The following is a 27,698-nucleotide window of genomic DNA, read 5'->3' on the forward strand; positions in this document are numbered from 1 at the left end:
TTGAGACTATGAAGGGAATATTTTATTACTTATAACACTTCATTCAGCTAAATCCACATAGCAGTACACAGAAACTCTTCAGAAAAGTGCAAATTCTCACTCTGTACTTGTAATATGCCCTAGTTTTACAGAACAGACATCGGGTAAACAGGAGTACAGATCCAGAACTCCCCAAGATTCCAGGCAAGGAGAACGATGCAACTTGAGATACTTCAATCACCTTGTACAAAGCAAAGGGAATCAAGCTGGACTGCAACCAACCAGATGTCACCATGCAAGGAGCCCCCTCTCTCTTAGCTGGGGAGAGAAGAGGACAAAAAGGGGGAGGGAAGACAAAACAAAGTGATAAAGAGTATCAGTTTTAAAATTAGAGACCATCCAGGTGCTTCCTAGGGCAGGATACACATCCCACCCTGCCCAGGGGCCAGAACTCATCGCTCCTCTCCTGGCTTCTACCGTAGTGTCACACAAACACTCCTGTGAGGAAATGGGAGCTGGAACCCCTGGTAAGATCAGGAGCCCGGCAGAGAGGGCACACGCAGCACTACCCGAGCAGGGCTGAAGCAGGGAGTAACTCCAGGGATGCCAACACGCAGGTAACCAACCCCCAGAGCCTGGGAGCAGGCAAGGCAGGGAAGGGAGCCCCAGGCAGCACCGGGCAACTCACCTGGACAGCTGAGCCACCACACAGGGTCTGCCCTCTTCATCTACCCCTGGGCAGCACGAGTGTGTGCTCCCCTCAGAAGGAAGGCCTGTGTGTTTGAAATGAGGGAAATGAGCAGAGCTCCTCAGGTCCGGCCCCAGGGCTGCCGCAGCCCAAGGGAACCCCAGCTCCTTGCAGTCACAAGGGAAGCGGAGCTGGCTCAGCAGCCCAACACAAAGCTCAGGGCCACAGCTGCAGCCCAGCTCTCCCTGTTGCACACATCCCTCCCTCTCTGCCACACCAGAGTTCACTGTTCCCTCACACACCCTCACAGGGGCAGGAGGAGAGACGTGGACAGCACTTGGAACTATTTAATTCACACCCTGGCTGCTCTATCACAACCAGAATAAGAAATCCAGCTACAAGCTCTGCCTCACAGACACTCAGCCTTGCCTGGCTAAGCCCTGAACTTGGAAAGCTCCTGTCCCAGGCCCACGGAAACACGACTTCATCAGAGATTAAATGGGTCATAGCAAAAGGACACACCCAAGCCCTCTGGATTTTATCAAACACTAAACCCAACTCACTAGCTGTATGACTGCAGTTTTAGCCACTGTCCAACCTTTGAAAAGGTGTGTTCCACCTGGAAGCACCTCAGAAACAACACCCACAGCATCCTTTGATCTGTGACCTGCTTTCTACTCAAGTCAGAAAAGCTTTTGTTCTTATCTGAGAAGTGTGAAAGGACAGCTGACAACTCAAGGAAGGTTGTGCACAAACCAAGTAAACTGTAACACGATGCATAACAAAGTTACAGGGCAAGGAAACGACAATTCCAGTCCTTCACAGTAACAGAAGTAAGGGATGCGAGATCAGAGGGAGGAGATAAAGGAGTTCCACAAATGGAACAGTATAAATATATCAACCAGCTCCAATACAGTAGGAAAACAACAGTAGCAGCAGTTTCAAAAAAGCAAATAGTTATCATACCCTGAAAGTTACATTCAACACATTGTGCCTGCTGCTGTCATCTCAAAAGCATCACTACAGCTACAGCTCGCTGTCAAACCTACCCATGGGGGAAATCCCAGATACACAACACCCCACAGCTGGGTTTTCTTCTTCAATTAAAGATATTTGGACTATGAACAGTTACCAGCTCCTAACAATGCTTATTTGAAAACATCTTCTCCATTTCTAGCACTTGCCTACTGACACAAAGCAGATCTCTAGGAAGCTGCAGATTCCTGCTCTCTGCAGGAGCACAACCATCACTCACAAGACATGACTGCTACAGTAACACACCTGGTCTCATCACACACATTATGCTTTTTACAGCGTTTGTTCACAACTATGGCCAAGTCACTTGTTCTCCTCTCCACTACGTGGAGAACAAAATCCTCAATGCCTCCGGGTTCAATTGCTGCCAGTGGAAGGAATGGCAAGAGCTCCTTCAAGTTCAGTGCAGTGGGGATCCAGATTTGCACCCTTTTTGGGAAAGCAAGGCAAAGCAGCAGTCAGAAATGCCTTCCCAGCCCTACCCAGCATGGACAGCAACAAAAGCATCCTTTGAGTGTAACTGATTTTACCTGTTTTCCCCACCATGTCAGTCAAATGTACAGTCAAAGTAAAAAAGAAAAAAAAAAAAGGAACAGCTTTTGGCATTAGATACATTTCACTCAATGGCAGAACAATTTGGAGATAGCTTCTCTTAAAATAAAAAAATAAATAAATAGCAGTGACAGGTCAGAATTTGTGCAACATAGACCTTCTCTACATGTACATTCAGACACTGAAATACTTCTCCATGGATATAGTGCAAAGCTGCTGGCAGCAGGAAACACCCAGACCTCAGGGCTCTCCAAAGCCATGGAGAGGCAACACACACAAGCCTACCCTGTGCCATCCTACAGCATCCAGCTGCGAGGGCATAACCAGAGGGAATTTGGAGAGGCAACAGCAGTGGTAAAACAACAGCTTGAACTCCAGGGCACCTTGGGGTCTTCTCCCGTCATCTCCAACACAGATCAAACCCAGCACTGAATTGCTGCTACTTCTTTTTACTTGCTGTCAGTGACAGGAGGGAGCTGGCCAGAACAAGCTCTCCTGTGCCATAACACAGCCTTTATTTCCCAAAACCATTGGATAACCACAAGGAGAACTTGGGTATTGCTTTGTTTGGGTGGTTTTTTTTGGAAAATGTGATTAGCAGTTGCTACTTGAGCAAAGGGAGAAAACAAATGAGAGAAGCTGTTAAAAATTTGTCCTTAAAGATAAAGAAGAATAGTGTTTGCAAAGTGCTATTCTAACAGAAATTACCTGACAGGACCAAAAAAAAAAAAATAAAAAAAAAAAAAATCACAATTTAATAACTGTGTCAGCCTCTCATCTCCACTTTCTTCCTTAGTTTTTTTTTAATACACAGACAATATAAATTCAGGCCAGCAAAACCCAAGAAGTCACTGACTGGCAATGTCACTCAAAGTAACTGCATACAGAAAACCAAGAAAGCTTAAGAGCCTTCAGAGCTGTAGGACAAGAAGTAGCTACAGAGCCTATGGTAGTCAGAAGGGGCAATTTTACCAAGGAATGACCAAGTTCCTGCTCCTTTGGAAGCCTTGGAAAGGCACCAGGCAATTCCAACCCCAAGCTGCAGCTGTTATCACTATTATTTCACTGCCAATTATCTTAAGACACACACAGAAAAGCTACAATGCACCAAGAACACCTTTACCAACAGAAGAATTCTTAAGTAGCTGAAAAATGTCAACAATTTGCCTAAACAAGAAATGCTGAGCTCTGCTTCGATGCTTCTGGAAGTGCAGACCTGTAGGGAAGGTCTCAGAGCTGCAGGGAAGAAGCAGCCTTTGTTGTCAGTTTGGAGTGATCACTCCTTTAAAACCTTTTCACACACAAAAAAAAGAGGTGTTTTAGGTACCTGAACTGAGTGTAAGACACGATGTGGCAGCTAAGCTCATCTGCCTCAAAGGTACTAGGGCAGTTCACTTGCATTGGCATGGGTTAATTAAACTTTTGGTCAAAAGGACTGACAACCATAACAAATTCCACCCTTTCCTCTGACTGCCTCTCCTTATCCCAATTTGGTGAAAATCCTGACAAAAGAATGCTTCTTCTTGACAGAACAAGAATGCAGCTGTTTCAAAAACACACACACACACAAACATGAGACTGGTTCTGCTCCTGGGTCCTTTGTTCCACGCGGTGCCTCCCTGAGCACCGGGCTCTACGCAGAGCGCCAGGTCAGCGCGTTCTTGTCAGGCTCCAGGAAATTCTCAATCAAAGCCTCAATCAGCTTCTGGAGCTCTTCTTCCAGCACACTTCTGTCACTGCAGGAAAGAACAGGGCCAGGTCAGAGGTTTGGGACACACCCAAACATCAATAAAGAAACAGCAAGACCTGATGGGGATGGACTTGCTCTGTTGTGTTTCCTACCCAGTCAGGTGTAGAGACTCCAAGCTGCCTGCTTCAACAAGCTCCTTTTCAGCAGGGATTATCATGGAATCACAGAATGGTTTGGGTTGGAAGGGACTTTTAAAGATGGTGCCCAGAGCCCTCTAGTGGCCCTTTTCTTCTTCAACTGAATTAATTTCAATTAACACCGCAATAATCAGGTGGGGAGGCCCTGGCACAGGTTGCCCAAAGAAGCTGTGGCTGCCCCATCCCTGGGAGTATCCAAGGCCAGGTTGAAGCAACCTGGGATAGCAGAAGGTGTCCCTGCCCATGGCATGGGGGTGGAACAAGACAGTCTTGAAGGTCCCCTCCAACCCAAACCATTCCATGATTCCATAATAAAAGAGGTTTCTGTGGTGCAAACACACCCTGGATTTCCCCCCACCCATTTAAACTGGAAGAAGCTCAACGCAGGTGAACAACCTCTAGTTCCTACCCAGCAGCTCGGAGTACCACAGCAGATTCCCAAGGCAGTGGGAACCCACCTGGCTGCAAACACACTCACCAGCAGCAGCAAAAGGAAAGCCTGGATGTGGCACTCAGTGCCCTGGCTGGTTGGCCACAAGCTGGACTCTGATCTCAGAGAGCTTTTCTAGACTAAGTAATTCTGTGATTTTGTCACCTGATCACTTCTTAATTCTAAGTAAGTGGAGAATGGGGTTAGTTAAAGAAGCCTCGTGTAGCAGGTGCTGAGAAGCCCATTCTGTGTCTCTCCCTGCTGTGGGCAGCCAGGGGGGCTCGGGGCACTGACCTGCGCCCGAGCAGCGCGCACATCTCGGCGTAGTACTTGATCTTGGGCTCAGTGCCGCTCGTGCGCAGCGTGGCCACGCAGCCGTTCTGGAAGGTGAACGTGATCATCTGGCTGCTCTTGCTCACTGGCAGCACCTACAAAACAACAGCAGCCCCTTACTGCCACTGCAGGCGCAGCTCCTGGAAGCTGAGGGGCTGCAGGAGCACCAGGCTCAGTGAGTCAGTAAAGTCCATCGGGTGTTGTATCAGAGGAACCACCGCATTCCCCACGCAGGCAGTGTTCTCCCCAGGAAAGGATGCTGAGCGCTCTTGACGGAGCTTTCTGCCCCCTCAGCTCACAGGTACATCTGCCTCTTGGCCAGTGTATTTCCCTTGCAGTTTCTGCAGGCTCTCCTCTGCAAAAACACTGTGTAACTCACCGACTTCTTGTTCAGCTGGCTGCTGTCATAGCCAGTGGTGATGTCTCGGACATGTAAGATGTTGTAAATCCCACAGCAGCTGGGGTAAGACTGAGGGCCATCGAAGTTCCGGAGCCGCTCAAATATCCTTTTGATTGTGGGAGGGTCATAGCACAGGAAATAGGAGGTCTTGGATATGTGGTACCCATACCTACAAGCAGATTAATGCTTTCAGTTGTAAGATTCGGGAGGTTTTGGCACATTTGGTGTCTTTATTCTGACAACCACAATCCTTGTTTTATTGCTGGGATCATGTCCATAGCCATTCCTTCCACCTCTGCTCTGTTACAGATCCCTTCTGGCAGTGGGAAGCCATTCCCTGTGTCCTGTCCCAAATCCCTCTCCAGCCCTCCTGGAGCCCCTTTAGGCACAGTGGTATCTGCACTAGTGATGGGCTGTAACTCATCATGCATCAAAAAACCCCACAACAACTTACAATGAGAAAACATCTGAGGGACACAAACACTTATTTATATAAATTTATATTTAAATAAATATTGCTTAGATTATTCCCAGATCTAAAATAGTGGAGTAGAACATTCTAATGAACAACACCACTCACGTTTCATAAATGTCAACGAGTTTCTGTGCCAGGCTCAGGCTCTGGCCCTGCAGGTAAGTTGCCATTTCAGCAATGACCACAGCTGCACTCACTCCATCCTTATCCAGCACTGACGTGCCACACATGAAGCCTAGGCAGAAAAAAGTGATGGTGGAAAAATAACCTGACATTATCACTCTGATTTACTCAACTGAAGTTTTAACCTCTGATCCTGTAAAGGGAAATTGGCCAGTACATGGAAGCTGCTTTATTGCTGCATATGCAGGAGAAATCTCATTAACTTGGGGGTTACAGGGCTGGAAAGACAATACCAGAATCAGCAAGTCAGATACAATTTATTGTTCTGGGAGTTGGCAAGTCAACTTGATGAGAGCAAAATACCAATGATGCTACCAACTACTAGGACGAAAAGTACTTTTTGTGTGTTTTATTCCAAAACTAAGATCAGTCCTTCCTATTCACATTCCCCCGTCTCAGTTCTCAGCAATTTAAAGGGATATTAGCACTCATACCAATAGACTCCTCAAATGCAAAGAGAACTTCTTTTCCATTATCTAGGAGATTTTTTACTCTGCTTCCAATCCATTTAAAACCAGGGAGTGTTTCCTATAACAGGGGAGAAAAAGAAAACTTAAAATACACATCTTCAATTTAGTTTCAATTCAAAGAAAAAAGTATAGCCACTGTTCACTTCAAACTAAGAAAAACAAAAACACTCAACCAAAGAGAAAATATAATGATGTATTCTGAATTTTAGGGTCAATGGGAAGACTCCTGCAGAGTCAAAACGCTAAAGCTTAAGGATAGTTTTCTGATTTTTTTGAAGTGATTTCCTTAAATTTAAATCTAATTAATTGACAAGCAGAATAGGGACAGTAAAGCACCACCAGCCAAGTCACATCTTCAGTTTGGATGATGAATCCAAGGGAAACAGCCACTGGATAGCATTTTCCTAGGGGATACTCAACTAGGACATGAGTATCCAAACCAAGGAAAAAGTGTGTCAGGGACTGTGGTGCTCCGAGATCACATCAGATCATCTGTGGTGCTCATCAGATGAGACTAAGTTATTCAGGAGGAAAAACTACAGAAATATAAAAGCAACACTTTTAGGTGCTGGGAGGGGAGAGCACTGCTCTGAGGGGTTTTTTACATAAATCACGCAAAAGCAGTCAAAAGATGAAACAGTTTCTTAGAGAGAAGGAAGTTACAAATAAAAAAGAAGGGGAGCTTTTAGGGGAGGCCAAGAGGTTCTGTAAATTCCCAGCTTCTCTTTCTTTCAGTCAAATATGTCCCTTTCCTATTAAAAATAAAACAAACCAGTATTTAGAGAGAGAACCAAATCCACTGCAAGGAACTGACATTCACCCTGATTAGGCTTATCTGGCCAGTCACTCAAAACAGTTTTCAGAGTTGCTTTCAATTTTAAATTCCTCATTGTTTGGCAAAACACTTATTCTTGTCGCACATGGATTTAATTAGGACATGGATAAACAAGGCCTGGCCCTTTGGATGTTTGTGCTATGATTTTGGGCACTTGCCTCTCTTCTGGCTAACATCCGACAGAAATCTGATTTAATCTGGAGGCAGGAATGATAATAACTGTCAGTCTGCAGAGGGCAAGCCCAGTTTCTTTTTTAGCAAGTTTTTAACGAAGCTGCATTAAAGATCTGAACACAGGAGTTCCTCTGCCTGTCCCAGCCTCAAGTAAATCCAAATTTAAAACCTGCTGGCACCGGGCACCTGAAGGGCCATTGCGTAACCTCCAAATGCTCATCACAAACCCATCAACACTTGCAGTGAATACAGCATGCTGCACAAACCTCCCTGCTCTCACACAGGAGAATTTCTCTCTAGGGAGATAACCACACCTAAGGTATTCCTGTTACCTGGAAGTCAGGTATTAATTCATGTGCCTGTTACTGAGCTTTGCCCAAGCTGATCTCCCAGCCTGAGAACACTGAGGAGATTGAAATCGGGCTTGTCTGGGTGACAGAACACGCTCTGTGAATTGGAATCCCTCAAAACTCCCAGCCAAAAGCCTGGAAGTCCCCTGTCTGCTTTTCATTCCGTGAGGCCACCAGCGGGGCTTCGGATGGAGACGACAACACATAACCCACGCTCACCTCAAAGTGAAACCCCTCTTGAAGTGCAATTGCCCTCAGAATCTTGGAGGAGACCGTTGTTGCCAACATGTAAACATTGCTCACATCAGCATCCTGGGAGCAGTTCTTCCAGCGGGAAAACATCCACCAGCCGAACAAGGCCGCCAGCTCATTGCCCGTGAACACCTTCCAGCAGCCACTGTGGGGGAGAGGCAAGCTGAGGCTCTCCGGCTCGCCCAGGAGCAGCGCCCAGGGAGAGGCCTTCAGCATCACTGAACACCGGGATGTGAGCACAGCACTGACAAGCTGCTCTAGACAAAGCCACCGTACCCACAGGACTCCACAACTCTCACACCTCAAGGATTGACAAGCCCAGAGCACTGTGCCAGCCAGAAAAGACACCCCCAGGGTCTCCTCTCTGGCAGCTCTAACACAGCTCAGGCCTTTGATTACCCAGCAGCAGGAGAGCAGTCTAGAACTGATCCATACAGAGCAGTCTACGCAATCTGTACACTGCAGTCAGGCAGGGCCTGCACAACTTGTACTTACACAACCATCAGAACTGGGGCCTGTTAGTGGGAGAAAAATAATTTCTGTTCAATATGAACAAGCAGGGGAAAACAAGGGATTAAAATTAAAAATATTTTTAAAACCAAACAAAAAAAGCCACCCCACCAAAAGAAGCCCATGACAACTACCAAGGAAGGTTTGCCCTTGTGATGAAAATGTAAATGAAAACACAGTGAACAACAAGATTTTACTGTCTTTAGTAACCACTCAGTTTTCAGCTGAGCTTTATTTACTATCACACCAGTAAGTATTTAATCTACTCTTTGCTGAGTGAACTGATTTAAAATGCATTTGGAGCTATACTAAAGGATAAAACTAGGAGGGAAAAATATCCCAATAGCTAAGGAGAAGAGTGGATTGAAGACCTGTGCCCAGCAACCATTTAGGGACACTCTGTGACTCCCTCTTTTCTGCAGAAAGACACAAAAAAGGGTCCCATCACTTACTTGTCCTGCTGTTCTGCCACTGCCAGTCTGTCTGCATCTGGATCAGTGGCCACTACTACTTTTGCATTTTCTTTCTCTGCAAGTCTCAGTGACAACTCCTGGTGGGAGAAGAAGGGGGGGGGGGGGGGGGGGCAAAAAACCAAAACATGAGAGAACATAAACCCACAGCCTTCCTACTTACATCTAACACACAGCAAAAGAAAATCCCCCACGGACTGCCCACTGCATTAATACAGCTGAAAGCAGCTTCTCCCTGTTCTCTTCCTCAGCTGGTTTTTCCCCATAGAAATCTGATGAAGAAACAAAAATACCAGCACAGATTCTCCTTCTTCAGGATTTGGGCATTTGACAGTAGAGAAGTCTGGGTCTGGATCTTTTTGCTCCGGTACCGGAATGGGGGGCTGAAATCCGAAGGCTTTGAAAGCCAACTGCACATAGTCATGTCCAACTCCATGGAAAGAGGTGTGAACAAACTTCAAACTGCTCTGCACATTTAGCTCCCTGAGGAGGAAAGCAGAACTTCAGTAAGATTTCAGCTATTTAACAAGACTATTTTCCTGAGGGAAAGCAAAATAAGCTGTAATTCTTCCATGTACTTTTCTGCTGATTTCTGCATTAATGTCAAAGGAACCAGTGAAAGTGCTTGTTTGGACTTTCACTAGAAATTGCTGGGTTAAAGCTTCTGCTCCTGGAAAATGAAATATTTACCTTCTGCTGAAATAGATCAAAGTCTCCCAAGAATAAACTATTGATTTCTACATCAAACTCGAGCTCTCCCACCACTGTCGAAATGTTATTCTGGCTCTGCTTCACATCATTCATCCTCCTCCTTTTATTCTCATCTTCTGCCACACCTAACCTTCAGACCGAATCTTCTCACCTCTATTCTATGCACATGCACCTCACTTTTACTCTGAATTCCTGCATTTTATTCAGAACTCTTGGGGAATATTCACCTGCATCAAATGGTTTCTACTGGGGTGCTTCACTGTAGCTTAATTCCCCAAGGCAGCTGTTTATTGTCACCCAAATGGTTTAACCCTAAGGGTGGTGGACCCTTGAATGTAATGACACATCAGAGAACACAGTGAAGTCTGCCTGCTGTCAGTTTTTCCACCTGCAACCCACAGCTTACTTAAAAACTTTATACAATACCTGTGATAGCAGATCTTTGTCAGATCCTCCATGTAGCTGTCACAGATTTTTTTCAGAGGATCCTGTCTGAGGGGACTGGTGTCTACCAGATTTTCATTCCAAGAGCCATTCCATGGTTCAACACACTCTTCTATACATTTTATAATTTCCTTATCATGAGGAGAGGTTATCTGTGCTCCATTTTCCCAATAAACCTGAAGGAAGTAAGTTGAAGGAAAACAAGACACAGTTTATTTAGAAAGATTATTAACCTGAGAAATTCTTTTAGCTATAGGATTCCACCTACTTTCTGCTTAGGTCATACAGAGAAGTCAGCATCTGACTGGCTTGATTCTCAAGACATCTGGAGTCATTCAACGTGAGCCTCTGAGTTCATGACTGCAGTTGTGCTAAGTGGAGCTTACACAGCAACACAACCTGTTTCCATAAAAGCTGGTATTTAACTACTAGAGCTGAAATATCAGGATGTGAGAAACCAAAACCGGGCACTTTTATCTGGGAGTGCTGTGCAAACTGTAACAGCAGAAAAACATCACCTTCTCCAAGGCTGGCATTCCTTTTGAAAAAGGAGCACGACTTGGTTTTGAACCCAAAGCAAAACAGATAAGCAGTGTGCCAAGGTCCGTGTTTTTCCACAGCTCAACAACTGTAATCTCTCAGCTGCTAACACTATCCAGAGTGGAAACACCATATCTAACCCTCAGCTACAAAAAAAAGTCTTTGTTAAAGAATTATTTAGAGGCCAATTTTCCCACAGTCTGTTGCCAATAGCATGGCTGAGCTCACAGTGAAGACTCTGCCCAGATAATCTGCCTCTGTTTTCCTGTCAGTGTCCTCTGGGTTTGTCACCTTCAGATAAAATTGTCCAAAACCTTCAGAGGCTGCTGAAATTCACACGGGAAATGGTGAAAGATGAAACAGCTCTTGGGAAAGACTAGGAAACAAACGTGTATCCTGAGAAAAGTAAACCAGGAAACAAACCAGTACCCTGACAGAAGTACACTGCTGTGCATCAGAAGACACAAACAAAATTGCTTCTTGACAAATGAAGCACCTGGGAAATTCACATGGCTTCTTTCCTTGCTCATTGCTGCAGCTAAGCAGAAGCAAAGGCTGGTGAAGAACTTCACAGCTTGTTCCAGGGAAGACAAGAGCAGTTCAATCACCCCCAAGAGTTCTCTCTCTAGGCACAGCAGGACTGCCTTTCCTCACATTGCCATCACTCACTGCCCTGACACAGGGCTTCTAGAATGCTCTGCTCAGTTCAAGTTGAGAGTTTAGTTCAGGTTCTTACAAAGTTGAGGAAGGAAATACTCAGTTAAAACATCGCATTTGCTATTGTGGATAGTTTTATTGTCCCAGGCTTTCAAAGTGAAGCCACCCACCCCTCTTCAATGCCCAGAAAACCAGGGAACACCACACTGCTACTGAGTTTTATTAATCCACTCTGAAATCTTTCCCATCTTCAGCACAGTCCCAACTGTGTGCACTAATTCACCTCAGTTCTGGCTTTGTTTTAAACTGATTTTTAAGCCTAAAAATACACAAATTGCTGGAGCATTTCTTCAGCTGCTGATTAGACTCTATGGAATGTCACTACAGATTTATGCTCGAGATACACAAACTGTGTGGTCTTATGTTCTCATCACAGAGGAGTGTGTCAAGTCATAGAAGCGAATCACTTTAAATAACTCATCCTTCTAATGGACACACACAGAAAAAGCTTTTTCATCAGGAGGGTGGGCAGGCCCTGGCACAGGGTGCCCAGAGCAGCTGTGGCTGCCCTTGGATCCCTGGCAGTGTCCAAGGCCAGGTCGGACGGGGCTTGGAGCAGCCTGGCATAGTGGAAGGTGTCCCTGCCCATGGCAGCGGGTGGGCTAGATGAGTCTTACAGTCTTCTCCAAGCCAAACCACTCCGTGGCTCCCACAACAGGCCAAGCACACGCAGGGAATGCTGGAAAGCAGCCGGAAAGGCTGTGACACGCTGTGACCAAGGCCTTACCTTGTAGCCATTGTCCTCCTTGCGGTTGTGGGAGGCCGTGATCATCACCCCAGCCACAGCTCCGAGCTGCTGCACGGCGTAGGGCTGCAAGGGAACCCCAAGACAGCATTACCCGAGGGTTCTGCCACTAAACTCGTGTTAGGGGCACAGGTATGCCATGGGACCCTACAGAGGTGGCTTTTATCCCGGCACCAGTTTGTCTGAAAACCCCACACATGAACACTCTGCACTGCCTCCTGCAGCCAGTAGTAGAAAGCTGGTTCTAATTCATCTCCATAAAAACATTCCTCTTATCAAATACAAAAAAGCAATCATTGACTTGCCAACTAAAGAAAGCCTACACTCATTACAGGAGCACTTAGGAACAGGCTGAGACAGAACAAAGGAAATCACAAAAAGGCTTGTTGAAAAACAAATTACAGGTGCTCCAGGCATTTCAGTCCTCCCCTCAAACCAAGATCCACAGAATACACAGCATGCTGGAAGAGCTTATGGAACACAAGCAAGGATTTAAAACCGTGCAAGGAAAAGCTGCTGTGCCTAGAAGAGTATTTTTGAGATATTAAAAGCAGAGGCACTGAGGAATTCAGCGACATCCTTGTTACAGCCTCCTTGAAGAGCCAAGTCCACCAAGCAGCCTCTATTTTTCTGTGAAGTAACACTTTAAGACAATTGCTGGTTCTTTTTCAGCAAATTCAAATACTCCCTTAACTGTGTGGTGCAACAATACGGACAAGAAGGTGACTCACCACAAAGGGGGTAGGGACATAAGTGGAGAAGAAGTACACAAGCACATCTTTTGCCAGCAGGACTGCTGCAGTGAGCTTTGCAAGCCTACCAAGAGGAAAAAGAAAATATTCAGTCACTCCAGCTCCCCAGGACAGCCCAGCAGCCAGATGGAATTCCTGTCACCTTCAGGCACTTGTTTCTTAAAGCACTGTGCTGCTTTTTGGGCTTATGCTAAGAGGGCTATCCTACAAACTGCACAGTCAGGGTAACAGTTTTCAGGCTGTAGAATCTGAGACAGCACTTTCAGCTGCTCCCTGGACAGTGCAAGGCACTGCAGTCCCTCACCCAAACAAAGCAGATATCCCACGCAAAGATACAGAACCCACTGGCAGAACACCCACCCTTTGCTCAAGGACAGAACCAACTTCAAAGAAAGTTCAAAGCACCAGATGTCTGTAACAGCAGGTTTGGAAAGGGATTTGCTACCCCACACAAAGCTCATTTGCCAGCCCTGCCCAACAGCTTCAGACAATGTCCAGGAAGCAGATCTATTCCTAAAATGTATTTCTGCAAAGCAGCACCCCTTATTCCAGAATGTTTAGAAACAGGAACAGTGCCCATAGTTCTAAATCTTGCTTTTCTAATAAACTTGCCCTTTCAAGCAACAGGGGAGCTCATTCTCTTCCAGATAACTGGTATGAAACTTCATTGGCACTCAGGTACCCACAGCTCAGGAGGCAGTGGGAAGTCTCAGAGTCAAAACAGATGAGAGATTAAATGGCATAAGCTCACCTTGCTCCCTTGTTCTCACAGACAAGCATTAATACTGACTTCCTTCTCTCCCATCACCAGCAGTCCAAGTTCCACTGACTCAGAATTTCACTACAGCACCTGTCAAATGCCACCTGAAACCACCTGGAAGAGTTTGAGAGCTCAGCTTGGAGTTGAAGCTACTAAAATTCTGCTTGGTTTACACCAGCTTAATCACAGGACACAGCTGGATGGTCTGCCATCCCCCTGGGCCCTGCTGCCCACACAGTGCTGGAAAAGCACACTGCTCCCACTGCAAACACTCTCTTGGGGGAGTTCAGTTCGATTTTAGCACTGCTGGAAGGGTGCATTATCCCAGGAGACAGGAGGAGCACATGGTTGAGAACTGAGGTGCTTCTGGGACATGTGAAACAACACCAGGCCTAAATTCCAAGCCTTGGGTGGCTCAAAAGGAACATTGCTCTTACACTTGCCCATTTTTAGCCCTTGCCTAGCCCACACAATCTGGGTTTGCACACAACTGGCAAATCCAGTGTCACAGGTGAGTTTAAACCCCTCATGCCAAAGCCTGGGTGATGATGGGCCACATGTACCCCGAGGCCCAGGGGAGAGGCACGCAGGGGAAAGGAGAAACTCCTGGCAGAAAGTCACTGCATTCTGTGCTCTGGTATACCAAGGACATCTTCATCCCTAAAACATCAAGTACTACAAAAATTCTTTTTAAAGGAACTGTGTTAGTTACAACAATAACTACAGTAATTAACTTCTCATTACCTAAATGCCAATTAGCTGCTGGGTTGGCTTTTTTGCAAGGCATGCCATTACCACATGCGTTTTGCTCCCCAAATGACAAGGGATTAAGATTTCTTAGAGAATTCAGGAAGCAGTTTTCTCCCTTTTCCTTGCAAAGAGCACTGTTTGCCATTGCTGGAAGTCTGCATTTTAAGCACTCCAGGTAAAATCCAAGTAAAATTCCCAGTGAAAACACACTGGGTTACAGCAGGCTGCAGGTGGAATTCTTCTCCCCTAGGCAAGCTTAAATCAGGTGTGAAATACCAGAGAGTGACAGAGTTAAAAGTGCATTAATATTTAGGGGTTTCCAGCTGGATGTTAATACTCTGAATTTACCTTCATATTTAAATTTGTCCCCAGGCATATCAAGCTTAGTGTTCTTGAGCATTTAATCTGTAAATTCTCTGGTGGAATAAACAGCCTTACACTCCTCATTTGCTGACCAACTGGTACCACAAAGGATTTAGTCCCAGCCTCTCTTCATTACTATTTAAATAGACTAAGGGAGAGGAAAGAGGGGGCCCAGTTCATCACAAACAGAAAAAGTGCTGATAGAACAGAATGCATTTACAGGCACAATTTCATTTCTAGTCTTGCAGATGTAATCAATACTCATACTTCTTACTGCTGCAGTTGCTGGTGACCTGACCTCGTGTGTCATATCCAACAACAAAGCCTCTCTGCTTAAAGTCTGAGAAGTTCCTCTCAAGATACTTGTAGATCCCCTGGAAAAAAAAAAAAAAAAAGGGAAAAAATAATTAGCTGCAGTGCAGCACACACAAACGTTAAAGGTGGTCTCCCACAAAGGATGGAAAATATCAGTAGGCAAAATACAGCTCCAACACATCAATAGTGATATTCACAAAAGCTGCAGTGGTCTTCCCCCAGTGTTCACCGAAAGAAAGCAAGTAACCAGAGAAACAGCTGTGGGAAATAAAAGTGAGTGGAACAACAATAAACCCTCAGCAGCAAACACTCATTTTCAATCCACACTGTGCTTTCATTTATTCAAATCATCTTCTTAAAGACTGAATTGAGAAAAATCCATGTTTTCAACTCCATCCACTCAAGCAACACAAGATGTGCCAGCCTAGTCTTTATCTCTCTGCCCACAGTGCAAGTCAGACATTTTCACCATTGTTTCCAAAGGGTTAGTCATAAATTTGCCTTAAAAATCAGCGAAAGGCTTGGGTGGGAAGATCAGCTTTTACTCCAGTTTCACCTGCCCTGCAGCCTTCACATCCATTCATTTCCCAGCCAGAATCTCTCTGGAGATCCATCACGGAAACAGCCCACGGTGGATCAGCAGTTTTAGATAAAAAGATGGAAGCACTATTGTCAATGGAAGTTTCCAGAGGCTGCAGTTCCCCACAGCCAGACAACGCAGCACAGTGAACTTAACAGAGCCACACTGATCCCATCAACGCTGCCTCTCACAGGGGTACAAGTTGCCTCTTGATGGCAGTGGGGGTGTTTTGTACCAGCATTAAACAGATTTTTTCCCCCACCAGTATTTAGTGCAGTTCTTCAGGATGTTTTCATCTGGATCTGACTGGGTATCTGGAAAGCCAGCCTGACTCCTACCCTGGAATTCAGCCAAGATCAATTATTTTAAATAGCTTTGGCCCTTTAGAATCACAGCATTGTCAAGGTTGGGAAAGACCTTTGAAATCAAGTTCAAGCAGGCACTCCAAGGATGTATTCCAAAGCATGACCTAGTGGATACTGGCATCTCTTTGGAGAGCCCTCTCAGCTGCAAATGTGGAGGGATTTACAGAGAAGGAGGAAAGAAATCCTTAAAATAAAGATAACTCTTTGAATAGTGGCAGGTCTGGAGGCTGTGCCACAGCAGAATCACCTGCTGAAGTCACCTTCACACTGAGCCCAAAACACACAAAATGTTTACCCTGCCCTGACAACCTGCCAAGAGCTTTCACTCACAGCTGCAAAGAGGAAAGAGGAATGGGAAAAACGCATCCAAGTTGACTTGAATAACCTGAATAACATCTGAAGACATGAACTGCAGATTCCTTATAATAGATTCCTTATTCAGGCTAAGATTTTGTATGAAGACAAACAGCAATGTCTTTACTGTCTGCTGTGGAGCAGGTTGTTTAAAATTAATCCCTTAAGCTCAGCCACAGACCCCACAGCTGAAGTTAACTCACTCCTACCAGACTTGCTTGCTATCCAAACATCTTTGTGAAAGCTGCAGGAAACAAAAGTACATCTATAAATGTCAGTGAGGAAGTGAATGCAGAGCCTTTCCACTGTCTGAACCCTCCAAGGGTAGTTAGGAACTCCAGCACCTCTGGGGTTAAGTCCTCCCTTGAAGAAGTTCCTCAGTTTAAAGAATTCCTACTTCCCTTTAACAAGACTCAGGTTTTGATAGTGTCCCTAATTGCTACAGCTATTACATTCCCACCGCTTCTAAACAAGGCCCAGGTGCATCTTGTGGTGATAATTAATGACTCATTAGCTCATCCCAGCACAGTTAGGAACTCCAGCACCTCTAGGGTTAAGTCCTCTCTTGAAGTTCCTCAGTTTGAAGAATTTCTATTTCCCTTTAACAAGACTCAGGTTTTGATAGTGTCCCTAATTGCTACAGCTATTACATTCCCACCACTTCTAAATAAGGCCCAGGTGCACCTTGTGGTGATAATTAATGGCTCATCAGCAGGTGTCAGCATAACTGCATAACCCCATCAGATCTAAGCCAAAATGCTCTTCAGGTGACTGAGCTATCACGATTACCTCTCCCACTGCGTGGTTCAGGTGATTTCCTGATGCAGAATCCATGGAAGAGAACAAGTGTACATCTGCAGCATGTCCAGTCCCTTATGCTCAAGTTCAAAAGGGAAGGGAGGGAAAAGTGATGGCATCAAAGCTAAGACGGAAAGATTTTTGGTTGATGAAATCCAGAGAGGTAGGAACAGCTTTATGAAGTCCAGCATTTAAATTTTTCAACTATTACCTTTAGCTTTGCTTTTTAAGCAGCAGGAAACTCCTTGATGCAAAAGTGACTGGTTTTGTCACTGTGGAGATGAGTGACAGGTTTCTGTCCCACTGATAAAAGCACCTGGACATACACAAATAGGACAAAAGCCAAGGAATCAGAGCTTTACAAGGAGTTTATGTACCTGCAATTTTCAGCAGAGTCCAAAGCAACTGCTGAATATTCTGCACCTTCCTGGATCTGACTTCGCATACCAGTATAATCAAATCAAATGAAAAAGATCTGATCAAGTGAAGGACAGAACACACATGCAACTTCACTATGGCTTATTTTAATTGAAGGAAGTGTTAATTACACTCAAGTCTGCTATCTGACTGGCTGTTTATTCCTGTTCCAGGTAAGGACAAATCCAGAGAGCCAGGGCTGCCCATGCTCAGACCAGGTTCAGCAGAACTGTTCCTACCCTCAGCTTCTGAAACAACAGTGCTCAAACAACAATGAAATCTGCTGCAGTTTACTTCAGAAACAAGTTCTAATCCACTTCCCAGAGGCTGCTTTTCTCAGCGTGATACACAGCTTTAATAAACAACTAAAAATAGCAGCTGCGCAGAGGGAGCAGACGCACACACCCCCAGTTTGTTACTCTCAAAAACCAGCAATGCCCATGAAACTGAGCTTGCCAACACATTCCCTGCCAAGCAGAAGGGAAGCTTTCCCTTTCTGCCAGGAATGTGGCTGAGCCAGCAGACCCACGCTCGCTCCCACTCCGCCAGCCTGAGGCACAAAGGGAGCAGGCACCGCTCAGAGCGCCGGCACCTCCAAACCCAACAGCAGGGAAATGACGCCCAGAAACCTCCTCTGCTTCCAGGAAAAGGGGGCTTGTTCAAAGCAGCTCAGCTGCTTTTCACCATGCCACCACTGGCAACTAAACACTGACTTTTAAACCCCTCTTTTCTCAGTCTCCTCACTCCGCTCTCACTGCATCCATGGAGTCCACCTAGACCTGTTCATGCCATTACAGCATTCCTGGCAGAGGAGGTTGGCACACCCAATTCAGGAAGGGCAGAATCGCAGGAAGCATCATTCTGAGATGTGTCCAGTTTACAGATCAGACACCTAAGGAAAGCTTTTTGTTAGATCCAAGAAGATCCTGAAAAGAAAAACTGTCAGAGAGAAGGCTGGGTTTCAAACCAACACTTGGACACAAAACCTCTATAAACAGTACTGGAATCTGGCTTCCCACAAGAGTGTAGGCTCCAGTTGTACAATTCAGACAACAATGTCAAACAGCTTAGGAGAGTCCCAGCTGTTCCAAGTTGTAAGCACATCACTCCATCCTAGGCCAACAGAAAGCATTACTTCAATCACATCTCCTGAAGGAGGTCAGAGCACCAGCCTGCCAAGAGAAACCACCTAAAAAGTGCACAGTATTAAATGAGAGATTTTACCAACCCTTTGTAAACCATGCAATAAAACACCTTTGATCATATGGCTGAAGCTCCATTTCTACAAAAAGTACCTGTCAAAGCAGGTAAGATTCAGTAGTTTTGTCATAACAAACATTTTCTTGATTTTCCAAGTTCAAGGGTTCCAAATGTATCAGCTCAATCTATTTTCAATAGTCAAGGCTAAAGGTAGGAACAGATAAACTGCTTCAGTATAATATTAATATTAAAATTAATTAATTAAAATTAAAATTAATATTAAAATACTCAGTCCATATACGTCCACAACTTGTGCTAAAAAAGAAAGAAAAGCCTTGGTTGGTTGGGGCTTTCCTATTTTGGTTTGGGGTTTTTGTTGTTTTGTTTTTGACAAATACTACAAGTTCTCACAGAAGCTCAAGATCTCCAGCTACAGGGCTGTGATACAGACGAACCACTGGCCAAATTCCAGCCCACTCCCACCTCTCCAAGCCACTTCATTTCCTCCGAGCACCGAACCTTTCCTGCTTCCCCACCGCTGCTGAGCGGCTGCTGCGTCCCAGCCCCGGGATTTCAGCAGGACGCTGATCCCACACGCTCCCCGCGGGGCAGAGCCTCTCCCACAGCCGTGCCCAGCTCACCTGAGTGGACTGGATGACCGTGAGGTCGTTGATGTAGCAGAAGCCTGCTCCCATGGCCGAGCGCAGCCCGGCCGTGCCGAAGGTCAGCCGGCAGCACAGGCGGTCCCGCAGCTCCTCGTGCTGCCCGTTCTGCAGCAAGCTCTCAATCTGCTCCTTGGTTTTCTGGTTCTGCAAAAGACCATGAAGCTCTTCATTCAGTGCTTGAAATGTGGAGCTGAACTGTACATGCTCATCAGTTTTAAGTTACTCCTAGAGCAAAGTCCTGCTATCCTTTAAAATGCCTGTGCACCAGCCTTCACTGTAACTCATTTCTATCACATTCTTCCCACATCATCCTTACTAACAAAAGATTCAAGAGCTCTTGCTGCTACTGATACACTGATGTGTTTGTCTGGTCATTAAGACACCTTCCAGCTCCTCTGTGTGAGGAGCACAGACTTTGGAACAGGTTTTTCCAAGGCAAGTAACACAACTGAATTCCCGATCTGTGCCGCTGCAAGACAGACAAAATCCGAACTTCAAAGCAGCGCTTCCTTCCTCCCCACCCACAGGAAACAGGCACAGCAAAATCGTGGGACTTGCAGGATGGTTTGGGTTGGAAGGGACCTTGGAGATCATCCCAGCCCTGCCATGGACAGGGACACCCTGCACAGGAGGAGCAGGTTGCCCCAAGCCCCCCGAGCAGTGGCCAGGGTGCTTTGCAGCCGGCTGGACTCTTACCCAGAGTGATCCCTCTCTTCAGTCAGAGTTTCCCTAGATCTGCACCACCATCACAGCTGAGAACCTGTAAGCGCACAAGCTGCACACTGCACGCCTCCACTATTTGTTGCTCATAGTTATCCAACAAATACTGAATTAACTTGGGCACCAAGAAACTCAGCCTGTCTGCTGACACCCAGTTTGGACAAGGCACCTCCCAGATCCTACAAACACAGCAGAGAAGGAGGAAGAGGCAGTGGTTACACAGCTGGAAAAAAAACTGTGACTCCAGATGTGTAAAACACAGGTCTGGTGGCACAAGTGCTTCCGTGAAGTGGTGCTGCTCCAAGCAGGGTCGCAAGGAAGGGTTAAAAAAGGCAAATGGAATCTGCAGGGCAGGGGTGAAGTACCCCTGACATTTAAAATAGAGGTCAGCCAGCTCCAGCAGCACTGGGAAACATGCTCCACACAGAGAGGGGGAGGTTCTTCAGGAGGATTAGAAAAATGCTGGGAAAAGCACAAAGATATGAGCTGTGCACCTTCACTGGGAGAAAAAGTAATCAATAAAACTCATTGAAAAATCTGAAATTACTCCTGCAGCTTGATAACACACCCTGAACACTAGACATGTGAATTTAAAATAACTTTTTATTTCTGTATGCTCTAAAATAAAAGGCAAGCCATTATTGTCCAGGCTCCTGGATAGCCTGGCAACCACAGCAAGACACTGCTCACTACACAGCTAAACACAGGCCTAAAAAGAAACCAAAACAACGGGGCACAACAAATATTAAACTGCAAAAGTGGAAGTTCTTTCTCAGCTGTTCATAGGCAGCCAACCAGGAAACAAATGACTGACATGAAAAGAGTCTAAGGCAAGAGTATTGAAAACCTCATTTCACACTACCATAGTGCACGGGTTTGCTTTAAAATAAGGTTATTAAATTACACAGCATCCTCGATAGCTTTTCAGGACACACTGCATTGGCTTCCCTACAAAAATAGAATAGAAATTGCACATTCCATAGTTTATGGGGCTTTGCAAAACTGAGGCAAGACCCAAGCAATAGCACAAACATTTATTTTACAAATACATTAAAAAGCACTTTTGACTGAAGCTACTTAATTTGTTTCCTAAGGAATAAAAATGAGTTGGCCAAAATAGCACCCAAATAACATTTTAATTTGCTCAGGTCACACTCAGTTAAGCTGAAGTTGCAGAAATAAAGGAGGAGAAAGAAGTTACAAGTGAAAATCTCCAAGCTTTCTACAAACAACCTGAAACCCCCAGGCCAACAGAAAGAGGGGCATAAATTCAGAAGTGCTGATGATCTCTATCTCAGTCTGCGTTCTAATGCTACTGAATGTATAAGCCTGACCCCCAGACAGCCCTTATCCCAGTCTGGCACCATCCTTCCAGCTTGTCCTTTCCCCCCCAGCTGGAGCTTCCCACCCTATGGCCCAGCGTAGCTTCTTGCAACACAGCTTGGGTCTGAGCACCATCTGCCACCCTGACCTCGGAATTCCAGAGCAGCTTCCACTGCTGACACTTAACCCCATTGCAAATCCTGAGAAAAACAGGGGGTTTTGCTGGCTTGCTTTGCAGTTATGAAATCAAGTCATACATCTGAAGGTCTCACAGGGGCTTTTGTGATGGTTCATCTTTCCAAGTACAAAATACAAAAGTTCCTTAGAGATTTTAAGACTACAGTATTTGAAAGACTTTTAACATCCTTAAAAAAAACCCAAACCAGACACAAAACTGCCTAAAGCTTCCTATCTTCAGCAGATATAAACCAGGCTGTTTGATACAAAAATAGTCAGTCCTTAAAAAGGCAATGCTTTAAGACATCCCTGCATCTCGACAGATCTAACAAAGCAGTTCAAATTCTCATGAGTGAAGAGCTCAGAGGTTGTAGTGTTTCATCTGAAGTCAAGCAGCACGTGGATGATGATGATGTGAAAACAGCATTTATTTTGACGCCCAAACGTGCCAAATCTCTGCACTGCTGGCCAACCAACCTCCCCGGGATCGCAGAATGCTTTGGGTTGGCAGGAGCTTAAAGCTGAGCAGGGAATATCCCAGCAGCTTGCACGACATCCAGCAGAAGCAGCACCAACTCTTCCCAAACAGGGAAGAGAGACCCCTCAAAGCCCCACACTGCTATTGGTTTTCCAAGGGTTATTTACTGGTGGAAAAGGCCCCGCATTTGGTTACCAAATATCCACTGACTCCTAACTCTAGTGTTATTTGATGAATGTCTGCTGGATGCAAATATTCATTACTACCTTTCCTCCAACTTGCTTAACAACACCAGAAACTTTCAACCAAAAAATTCCATCACTTTTCATATTTTCACTTTTCAGGGAAAAAAAAAATTCACACCTTCCAACCTTGCCATCAGCACCAGAATTTCTATAGAAAACTCCATACATTTATTTGATCACCCTCCTAAAACACTAGGAATACTTCAACTTGATAATACATGTATAAATAAACACATGACACCTCTCTAATAGACACATGTATACAAAGAGTCTATGATACCCAGTATATATGTGTATATAACAAATCTATGATACTGACCCAACACAGGTGACACCTCCCTGATGTATCTCTGTGTTCCCTGTGGTGCCACACCACACATCCCCAAGTGCTTAGCACACACAGCACAGTCTGTAAAGGCCAGGGGAAGGCCAAGGCCACAATCAAGAGGCAACAGCCGCCGTGTCCCCGGCTCCCGCTGCAGAAGGGTCCTGCCCACGGCCAGCTGCACGAGGAGGTGGCAGATAAGGTGACAGTGGCCCTGGGCGAGGCTCCTGCTACCTGAAGACACCCTGCTGGGGCAGAAAAGGGATGGAAGGACAGGACTCTGGCTGGTGTTTGGGCTAGGGATGGGTGAGCTGGCATTGCCACAGGGAATTCCAGCTCCTCCAGCACAGCCCATCCTCCCTGCATGTCCAGTCCCCTGGCCCGGATTGTCCCCGAGTAGCAGCTCTGCCCTCACCTAATGGCCAATCCTGGAGCACCAACCAACAGCATGTGAGTGCCCCCAGGCACCTTAACCTGCCACTTCAAGATGTAAATTTGTGAGGCACCCCTAATTTCTCAGTAGCTTTGAGGCTTGCCATGGAAACATGGGAAGTGGAGAGCAACCAGAGCCCAGGCAGTGCCTTCCCACCCCATCTCAAGCAGACTATTGTCCCCTGTACACCCAGACAGGGCTCTCACTCTTGGAGAGCAGGGCTTGGCACTATTGGCAAGCTGGGAGGAGAGAGGATCCGGTCAGAACCTTCCCCCCATCAGTACTTCGCATTCCCTGTCAAAGAAATGGAAATCAGAAGGATTTGGGACACAGACAGACAGGCTGCTGCGTGGGTGACAGACTGAACATTGTTCTGTGCTCACATAAACACCAGGAAAAACAGTTCTGTAATATTTTTTCCTCTAAAATTATTACTCTACGTATATATTTCTATATAACAACCATTTATAAGAAGCCACTGCCAGAATCAGAACTCTGGGGTCACAACCTGCAGGAGACTCTGCAACACCTTTCAGAAAGGCTTGAAGTTTTATTAAACAAAACATATATATATTCTCCGCCAAATTTTCAGTGTTCCATGTACTGCACAGTTGCCTGCTGAGGCACAACCACACTTGTTTGTGGCTCATCAGGATTCAACCTCTGGATCAAGTGGAGAATTAAAGACAAGGGCATTAACTGAGTATTTCTTATGGTTCTTTCACACCCAACCATGTTAATCGCGTGTACTTACCACCAGAGTTAAGTTTCAAAGCTAACACCCTGTCAAAATCACTGGCAATTTACTACTCTCACAGCCATCTTTTTTTGTTTTCCCCATACTCTTTGCATGTGTGGCTGGAAGAAGGAGGAAAAGTCTCAAGTGCCTTGAGTTTCAATGAATTTTTCTGTGGCCTTGATTTACACAACATTATTCTTAAAAATTCACTTAAAAGTATCAATAAGCAAAAACATTGCAAGTCAAATGACTGGAGCAAACTACTGGTCTCAAACTATCAAGTCCACTTCCTCTTGAAAAGCATCTCAAAAGCCCCAAAATTTAGAAGAACACCGAGGGACACTCCAAAAGCACCACAAAACCACCTTATCAGCATGGAAGAACTCTCCACACTACAGCCGAGACAAGGATACCGAGTCCATGAATTAGTAAAATCAAGTGAGAACGCAGTGAATGGGGCCTGCACAAACAGCTCCTGGATAATTAATTCCAGCTCTCCCTCCCGCCACCACGTGAAGTGGAACCAGTGCCTTTAAGAGCCAAAGCTTCCCCCAGGTACCCCCAGCCAGGAGCAGTGCGTGTACAAAGGCTGCTCTGAGCCACTTGCCACACCAGCCAGACTCCTTCAGGAGACCCGAGGCAGATGTGGAAGTACAATAGGAAAATTGGGAAGGGGATGAAAGGGAATTAAAGGGCGACAGTGGAGAACAATGACTAATTGGTCACACACTTTACCAGCGAGGATCGAACAAAGGGCGCTGCCTTGTGCCTCCGAGCCTGACTCAAACACCAAAGCAGCAGCTAAGGGGACAGAACGGGAAGGGAGGGAATGCCAGGAGCATTAATGAGGATGCTGGTGAGAAGGGGAAGAAAGCAGGATGCTCACCCCACAGCCAGGTTTCCTCCACCCACACAGGGTTTTAGGCGAGGTGAGCACGAACACCCAAACCACAAAGGACAGAAAGCACAACTCTGGTAATTAATTACAGCAGGCAAATTTCAATTAAGCTAGAGGACAAAAGCCTCCCACAGCTGGGAATGGAGTGCATAGATTTTTCCTTGATCAGAGGCAACAAAAATCCCTGCAGCTCAGGAAGCTGGGGGTGGGAAGGGGGGTCCAGTTTGATAAGCAGCAAAGGCCCCATTTCCTCGGTTTGTGGTGAAATACGAGGGCATTGGCCCAACAATCCCTGCCCATGCATGCCGTATTTCCTGGTTTCCCCTTGCCTTCACCTGGTTTGTTAACACCTCTCCTGAACGACCCCCGGCCCCAGCAAGCAGCCCCCACTCCGCCTCCTCCTCCAGGTGATTTTGAGTTGTCAAATGTCCCAGGAGCTCTCTTGGAAACCTCCCCAGGCAGTTCCGAATTCTCCAAGTTCAGGCAGCTTTATAGGAAAGGTCATGTTTGTCACCTAGGGAAGCAAGGGCAAACAGGTACACTCACAGTGACCCTGCACTTGGTATTTTATTGATTAATTACAGCCTGAGAAGCAGCTCTAGAAATGGGGATATTGCACTGTTGCCAGTTTTAATCTGAATATTCTTCCCCCGGTGGAAGTTCTCTGACCTTACACATTTTTCAGAAAGACAAAACAACCTGTTAAAAAACAACGTCTTGTTAGTGTATTGAAAGGCTCTTGTTATCAAAAAAAAAGTATTTACTGGAGTTCAGCCTGGGTTCTCAAACGTGTTATCAGGAATGCTATTTCCTTTTTCCACTCCTTCCCTCCCCCGTGCCACTATTCCCGGATATTTTCACAGCAGCAGCTCTGAGTGCAGAATGTGCAGATGGCACCTGTTAATTTCTGCAAAGCTGCAAGGAGAGACCATATTTCCAAGTAGGAGAAAGCTCCTCTAAGAGCCATCAGGTGGCATTTGCCTGCAGCCCTCCTGCTTTGATCCTGACAGGATGAAACCAAAGAGGAAACAGTACCAACACACTGGCAGTCCTAATTAATAAAAATAATGGCCAAATAAGTTCAGGAGATAAAAACCTAAAAAAAAATAAAGGAAAAAGCATTCAGAAGCCTAAACCACCGGTGTACTGGTAGTTTACCCTCCCCCAGCATCAAGATATTTTTTTAAAGCACAGGCCATGATGGCTGGACAAACCAGCTGCCAAAAAAAACCCCAAAGTAACCCTTTCAGCGACAGGATAAGCAAAACACTCTCCAGTACCACACTGTTACCACAGCTTTGGGTGGCTTAACCCGAATTAATCAAGCCCGCAGTGCTCCTGACACCATGTTGGAGCCGAAAAGAAAAGGGGAATGCTGGAACCCGGCTTTTCTTTTCTGGGGAGGGGTTAAATTCAGGCATCTCAGGAAAACAGACTCATGCTGCATTTTAATGAGCCACTGCTCCATCCCTCCCGCCACCTGCCTGCCCCAGCCGAGGAGGGAGCCGGCGGGGCAGGCGCGGTGCTCCATGCGCCGGGATGGCATCATCCATGCCCAGCCCCGCGCAGGTGAGCGCCGGGCGGCCGCACCTTGCCCGCACAGCTGGCGGCTCCTCGGGAGCACCCTCGGGAGCACCCTCGGGAACACCTGCCGGCCCAGGGGCTGCGTTCCGAGCGGCGGCGAGGGCGATGGGGCGATGGCCCCGAGGTGTCGCAGGCGCTGTCGCACCGCGCCGGGAGGGCAGGGGCTGTGCCGGGGGAACTGCCGACGCTCGCCCACCTTGTCCCAGCTCAGCCACTGCCACACCGCCTTGTCCAGCTGCGCGTCGCCGGTGCTGCGGGCCACCAGCACGTTGGAGTTCACGTCCCCGGGGGCTCCGCAGTCGCCCATGGTCGCGGGGAGGAGGAAGGGGATGAAGACGGAGAAGGTGCCGCTTCTTCACTTCGCCACGCCCGCCGCAGCACCGCGCATCGCTCGGGGGAGGATGGTGGGGGAGAGAGGAGGCGGAAGAGGGCGAAGGGTGCCCGAGAACCCCCCCAGGGCCGGCTTTTATCCCCGCCCGGCGCGCCCAACAGCGATTAACGGGGAGCGGCCGCCCCCGCCGCCTCCTCCTCCTCCTCGAGCCCGCCCCGAGCCACCGCCCCGCCCGCGCCCCTCCCGGAGGCATGACGGGAAATGTAGTCCCCGAGGCGCAGAAGGTAGGGGGTGGCAGGTGGGGAGAAACTACAACTCCCAGCAGCCGTCGCGGCGCGCTGTAGCCTTAGGGAGCGGGACAGGGCTCAGGGCCCGCGGGTTCGCGTCCCGCCCCGTCCCCGAGGGGAAAAACAATGTCCCCTGTGTCCCCTACTGCCCCACCAGCGGGCACGGCGTGACGGAGCCGAGGGAACGCTAAAACCCTCCCCGGCTGTGCCCCTCGGGCTGCTCACAGCAGCATCTGTTCCCTCCGAGAGAGTAAGGGGTTAGGTGCTGCTCTGGGGGATGAGCTCCTTGCTTAGAAGCACTTCCAGATGGCAATTCCATGGCCATTAGGAGGAGAATCATAACCCTCCCCTGACTGCATCAGCTCTAATTGGATTGCCCGGCCCTGAGGAGCAGGCTCGGAGTGACCACGTCCTGCTGAGCATCCTCATCCAACAGAACAGCCTCACCCCACAGAGCAGCCTCACCCCACAGAGCATCCCAATCCCATACAGCATCCCAATCCCACAGCACATCCTCGCAGAGGTTGCCATAGTGACGGCAGGCACTGCAGAGGGATAGAATAATAGAATCACAGATGGTTTTGGTTGAAAATGACCTTAAAACTCATCCAGTCCCATCCTCTGCCATGGGCAGGGACACCTTCCACTATCCCAGGTGG

The 27,698-nt window shown here is 46.8% G+C and overlaps 1 protein-coding gene across 2 annotated transcripts; it reads right to left on the bottom strand.

The window, feature by feature from the left end:
- PGM2L1 (phosphoglucomutase 2 like 1) lies at window positions 1–26,946 on the bottom strand. Of its 2 annotated transcripts, XM_048295345.1 has the most exons (14): window positions 26,618–26,946; window positions 19,476–19,643; window positions 15,073–15,179; window positions 12,912–12,996; window positions 12,163–12,246; window positions 10,161–10,354; window positions 9,317–9,506; window positions 9,006–9,103; window positions 8,011–8,188; window positions 6,397–6,490; window positions 5,885–6,014; window positions 5,284–5,473; window positions 4,866–4,999; window positions 1–3,990 (listed from the first exon to the last, which is right to left on the bottom strand). In XM_048295345.1, exons 1-14 carry the CDS (start codon window positions 26,726–26,728, stop codon window positions 3,888–3,890), a joined length of 1,866 nt encoding a protein of 621 aa, XP_048151302.1. In that variant the 5' UTR covers window positions 26,729–26,946; the 3' UTR covers window positions 1–3,887. The 2 variants fall into 2 exon arrangements, with proteins under 2 accessions (XP_048151302.1, XP_048151303.1); XM_048295346.1 differs by lacking the exons at window positions 15,073–15,179; window positions 19,476–19,643; window positions 26,618–26,946 and adding an exon at window positions 13,684–15,059.
- Window positions 26,947–27,698: the final 752 nt, after the last annotated feature.

The sequence above is a fragment of the Corvus hawaiiensis genome, chromosome 2, assembly GCF_020740725.1.
Source record: "Corvus hawaiiensis isolate bCorHaw1 chromosome 2, bCorHaw1.pri.cur, whole genome shotgun sequence".
NCBI lineage: Eukaryota > Metazoa > Chordata > Aves > Passeriformes > Corvidae > Corvus > Corvus hawaiiensis.